Genomic DNA, 6,000 nt, shown 5'->3' with positions numbered 1-6,000 from the left:
GTCAAGGAGCTGGTTTGGTTTCCTTAACCCTCCCACCGTGGACTGGCAGTGGGAAGAGGATACTTGGGAGAATTCTGAGTCTAACTTCGAAGCGGAGGGGAGGGCGAGGCAGAGGAGAGGGGAGCGTGCAGGACTTTTGGAGCTCTGGGGCGGGCCCGTCTTCTCGCACCGCCCCGGGAGGCAGAATTCTCCCTCCCCCTCTGGTTGCCTGCCGTCTCTGCCCCAGGCTGCAGCTTTCGTTTTCAGTCCTCCGAGGGGAGCAGGGAGGCCCTTCTTCTTCCAGACTCGGGTGATAGTCACCTCCTTAAGGAATCGCGCTCCGCCCCATCCTGCCAGAGGCCCGGGGATGGAGCCCGCTGCCGCCTGGTTTCTCCTCGCCGTCAGATTTCTACTCTGGACTCTGGGGGATACGGTGCCCTTCCAGGTGGGTGACTGCACTTCAGCCCTGGCTTCTGCCACGACTTTTCCTTCTCTATCCTTCATAGTAGAGATAGATAGGAACCCCGCGCCCCTTCTACTCAGTCCTGAGCCCCTTCCCACTCAGCCGTGCGCCCCCACTGAGTCAATCCTGCGCCCTGCGCCCCCTCCCACTCAACTCTGCACCCCTTCCCATTCAGCTCTGCACCCTTTTCCATTCATCCTTGCACCCCCTCCAAGTCAGCCCTGAATCCCTCCCACTCAGTCTTGCTCCCCCTCCCAGTCAGCCCTGCGCCCCTTCCCACTCGGCCCTGCGCCCCCCCAGTCAGCCCTGCGCCCCCTCCCACTCGGCCCCGCGCCCCTCCCAGTCAGCCCTGCGCCCCCTCCCACTCGGCCCTGCGCCCCCTCCCACTCCCTTTCTCCCCTCTGTTAAGGTAAGGACCATGGACCCGAGGTGAGGGGACCTGGGTAGCATCCCAGCCCTGCCAAACAGGAGCTGTGCGTTCCCAGACAAGTTACATAGCCTCTCTGAGTCCCATTTTCCTCCTGTGGAACATGTCGAGGTCAGGCTCGACGGCCTTTCCAACTCCACACTGGCGCTTCCAGGCTGGACCGACCCTAGAAGCCCTTTCCAAGTGCGGCCGCTTAGACATGGCTCTGGAGATGCGCGTCTGGAGCTCCCGCGGGGCGCAGACCGCACATCAGCCCCCCTGCCCACCCCGACTCCCACCTCTGGACTCAACCGCGGGGCCGGAAAACCTGTTCGGGCTGGGCCGGGGCGACCAGGGGGACCGCGGGGGCTGAAAGGGTTCTAGATTTTACGTCCTTCAAAACTCTGACCGCGCTAGGGCCCGGAAAGCGTGGGTTTGGATCCCAGGGCTGATGATGCTCGTGCGCCCGAGTGCTTCATCTTTCTGAGCCTTGGTTTCCCCATCTATGACATGGGGCTGATGCTGGTGGGAATAACTCCCTCCCTCCTCCTGTGAGGGATGCTTGGTAAATTTTGAAAAGCCTCCTATAAGTGGGAGCTCTCCAGGGTTCGCTCTGTCTGCTCACGAGGTTGCACCTGAGGGGCCGGGGGGTAGAGGGGGTGGGGGGTCCCAAAGCAGAGATGACAGGCACCTTCGTTCCTCCTGCCCTCCCTTCTCCCACGGCTCACGCCCAAGTCCCTGAGGTGGCCTGGACTTCGAGGGTTATGTTTTCTCCAGCTGACCGCAGCTCCCTCCCCGCCAGTTTCTTTCTGACTGAGGGGAGGCGGCCTCTTTCATCTAGCATCTGTTCCGGGCTGATCCGCACTTCACAGACGACACCTGGCGCCATCAAAGCCCAGCTCTCTTTGCTCTTCAAGATATGTTTCCTTGACGCTTCTTCAATAGTCTTCCTCTTTCTTAGAATACCTGCAGATTGGGGTTTTTAAGAGGGAAAGAGCGACAGACCAGAGAGAGACACAGAGACAAAGATAGAGAAACTGAGACAGAGAGACAAAAAGCGACTGAGAGACAAAGATTGTGACAGAGAATCAGAAACATGTGGAGGAAGCAAAACGGAGATAGAAACATACATGGAGACACAGAAACAGGTACAGAGGAGAGGAGAGAACTGAAGATAAGAACGAGAGATAAGAGAGACAGAAAACAGGGAGGGAGGGGAAAGGAAGAGATAAGAGACAGAAATTCCCTGCCCTGGGAAACGCATAAATATTTTGTTCTCTTGGGTCCTTATTTTTAATCTTAGAATTATTCATTGTTAGAGCTAGGAAGAATTTCAGAACACAATGTCCAAGGTAGAATGACCCTTAGGATGAAAATGTGAGAACTGGGAGGGCCCTTAGAATGTAATAGCAAGAGTAATAATGATAATAATAATAATAGGCAGCAGCTATAGAGCCCTTTAAGGTTTGCAAAGCTCCTTATACACATTATCTCTAAGATCTCTCTAGCTAAATCCAACGGCCTTTCTCAGTCTTCATTTTTCTTGACTTCTCAGCAGCCCTAGCCACTATCTGCTCACTGACTCTCCTCTCTGGATTTCTGAGACGGCCCTCTCCAGTTTCTCTTGCCACCTCCCTGACTTCTTTTGGCTCTCCTCTGCTTCATCTTCCCCCAGACTGTGCCCTCTAGTTCTAGGTGATCCTAAGGGCTCAGTCCCAGACCCACTTTTCTTCTCAGTTTATACTATTTCACTGGTTGATCTATCTTATCAGCTAACATGGATTTGTCTTTGTCTCTGTCTCCATCTCTGAGTCTATGTCTATTTCTCTGCCTCTGTTTCTACTCTGTGTCTGTCTCTGTCTCACCGTCTCCCTTTGTCTCTTTGTCTCTGTATCTCTGCCTGACTCTGTATGCTGATGATTCTCAAATCTACCTATCCTGGGGCGGCTAGGTGGCACAGTGAATAGAGCACCAGCCTTGGAGTCAGGAGTACCTGGGTTCAAATTCGACCTCAGACACTTAATAATCACCTAGCCGTGTGGCCTTGGGCAAGCCACTTAAACCCATTGACTTGGAAAAAAAAATTTTAAAAAAAAATCTACCTATCCTGTCCCATTCTCTCTGCTGATTTCCACTATTGCTTCACACATCTCAAACTAGATTGTACAGAAAACATCTTAGGCTCAATATATCCAAAATAGAACTCATTATCTTCCCCACTAAACCCTATTACTGGAAAGGATAGCACCATCCTCCCAGTCCCTAAGGCTCAAAACCTAGGAGTCATACTGAATTCCTTGCTATCTCTCAACCCCCTCCACCACATACAATCTGTTGCTAAAGCCTGTTGATGTCACCTCTGCAGCATCTCCTGAATTTGACCCCTCCTCTGATATTGTTCCCCACCCTGATGCTGGCCCTCAACATCTCACATCTGGATTACTGAAATAGCCTACTGGGTCTGTCTGCCTCAGTTCTCTCCCCAATCCAATCTATCCATTCCATCTCTAAAGTGATTTTTCCAAAGTGCAGGTCCAATAAAGTTACACATACCACCTGCCCCCCAGTAAACTAGTGACTCCATATAACCTCTAGGAACTGATACAAAATACTCTGACATTCAAATCCCTTCATCATCTAGCCCTCTTCTACTATTTTAATCTTCTTACATCTGATTCCCCAGGATGTTCTTTTTTATCCAATGATAAAAAAAACTGACCTCCTGACTATTGTGCCAATTAAAAAAGATATTTGGATATGAGACATTCTATCTTGGCATCTGCCTTGCCTGATATACTCTTCCTTTTCCAATTGGTTTCCTTCAAGTCTCAATTAAAATACCACCTTCCTCAGACCCCCTTCATTCTGGTGCCTTTCCTCTGTTAATTATCTCCTATTTATCCTGTACAGGATATGTGTATATTGCCATGTGTATAATTTGTTTGCATGTTGTCTCCACCATTAGAATGAAAGCTTTCTGAGGTCATGGGCTGTCTTTTGTATCTCTAGTCTTTAATATAGTGCCTGGTGAATAGAAGGCACTTAATAAATATTTATTGATTGATCTCATTTGATCTCCCAGCATCCCTGGGAGGTGAGTACTAGAATTATCACCATTTTACTGAAGTTGAAACTGAAGGGGAGAGAGGTTCAGTGACTTGCCCAGGGTCACATAGGTGGTAAGAGATGGAGGCAGTCTTCCTGACTCCACACTAGCATTTTATCCTCCATGCTACCCAGCTACCTAGATTGTCTGAGGCAGGTGGGACCTCAAAAGACAGGATGGTAGAAATGGAAGGGACCTTAGTACAAAAGATTAGACTTGGAAGGAACTGTAGAAATGATCTATTCCTGTCCATTCATTTTGTAGACAAGCAATTGAGGCCCATAGTGGCCTGTGTGATCTTTAAAAAAAAAAAAAGATTAACATTTATTGAACATCTACTATGTCTTTCTAATATAGCTATTTTTCATGTTGCATCTTTTCTATTCTGGTATGCTCAATGTCAGGTTAATGCTTAGAACTTGGAAAACATGTTTGTGAAAGGAATCTGTTTGTGAAAGGAACTTCTTTCCAGTTGTTAGATGTTTAATATACCTGTTTGTTCACTTTTGAAACCTGCCCTTTGTCCTGGTTTTTCCAGATACTACTGTATTTAAATGGTTAAAACTGCACAGAGCTTAATGTTTAAAAAAAATTATCGCATTTGAGCTTCACAATAACCCTGGGAGGCAGGCACTGTTATTATCTCTATTTTACATGTGAGGCAGTTAGCTGTGAATTGATTTGTCCAGCTAATGAGTATCTGAGCTAAATTTGACCTCATCTTCCTAACTCCCATCTCACTGCTCTATCCACCTAGCCACCCAGTTGTCTTATCTTTTTAGATTTATGTCTTTTATCTTCTATATAAAACTGATGTTGGGGGGGTAGACTATGAGGCCCTTGGTTTGTAACTCTGGTGGAAACCAACACAGAGTAGTCAGATGATGAATCTTGATTTTGTGGCAATGTGGTTGATAAGGAACATTAAGGAGATGAGCTTAATGGGCTGCAGGATCTATGCACAAGTACCATAGAGGATACTGTGGACCCACAGATGGAGTAGGATGTTCACTTTGGGAACTACATTCTTGGAAGAATGTTGATATGCCCTCACGGGGGCCATCATGAGTGTTGAGTCTCAAAGAGGAAGCTCTTGATTTAAGGAAGTGGAGGTGTTGACTTTGGATAAGAGACCTGGGTGGGGCCAAGATTACTGGGGAAATAGATAAAATCTTCCAGACCCATACAGGACAGAAATTAGAACATTCGGTGGAGGCTGTATGAGGCAAATTAAGGTTTGATATCAGTGCAAATGGACTATCTTGAGAGATGCTGGATCTGTCCTCACTGGCTAGATTATTGGTTGAAAGTAGAAGCTATAATATTAGAACTTTTGTTTGTATCAGCTTTTCTGGTTTGCAAAATATTTTGCACATATTTTCTTGTTTGATCCTCACAACAACCCTTGTGCCATAGATGCTACGGTTACTGTCATCATCAACATACCCATTTTGTATATAGGCAAACTGAGATAGGTCGAGAGACTAAATGTCTTGCTTAGGGTCAAACAATAAATTACTGAGGTTATATTCACACCTAAGTCTTCCTAATTCCTTAGGCTGGTGTTTTATTCATTACACCATTTTGACTCTCAGATACAGATAGGGCTAAGGTGCAACATGGAAGTCCTTTGAGGACAGGAAATAGTTCATCTTTTCCCAGTACATAATAAACACTCATTTGATTGAGATTGATTAATTGATGGTCTCTCCTTCCAAGGCTAAGATTCTGGGAAAGATCCTAGATTCTCATTGTGATTTCCCATTCTCTTTGTGCAATGTGAGATAAAGCAACTATTTGGTTAGACACTAATGTAACCTCCTTGAGACATATTAACAGTCTTTACTGAGTCAGGTTCTGGATATTTATTGATTCAATATTTATGGAGAAGACACTGGAATCAGGACCTGCTCCAAATGTTTTCATTTCAGAGGAGGAGGAGATTGGGTGATCATGTTATTTCGGGATTCTTGGGGGCTGCTCTTTTAAGCCAGAGTAGGAAGGTGGTTTCTTTGAATCTGGGCCAGCCAGTGTGGCCTCTTTTCT

The 6,000-nt window shown here is 47.0% G+C and overlaps 1 protein-coding gene across 3 annotated transcripts in view; it reads left to right on the top strand.

Moving 5' to 3' along the window:
- Window positions 1-229: 229 nt before the first annotated feature.
- TNFRSF1B (TNF receptor superfamily member 1B) overlaps window positions 230-6,000 on the top strand; it is a 55,735-nt gene continuing 49,964 nt past the window's right edge. For all 3 annotated transcript variants that reach the window (XR_012474588.1, XR_012474587.1, XM_074218413.1), the window contains exon 1: window positions 230-424. Coding sequence is in view for 1 of the 3 variants with exons in the window: in XM_074218413.1 (XP_074074514.1) it covers window positions 347-424 (78 nt within the window). In the remaining 2 variants the exon portion in view is untranslated. The remainder of the gene's footprint in view (window positions 425-6,000) is intronic.

This window comes from Macrotis lagotis, chromosome 1 (genome assembly GCF_037893015.1).
Source record: "Macrotis lagotis isolate mMagLag1 chromosome 1, bilby.v1.9.chrom.fasta, whole genome shotgun sequence".
Lineage (NCBI taxonomy): Eukaryota > Metazoa > Chordata > Mammalia > Peramelemorphia > Peramelidae > Macrotis > Macrotis lagotis.
Note: the sequence above shows the minus strand (reverse complement) of the source record. Positions and strands in the feature narration are given on the sequence as shown.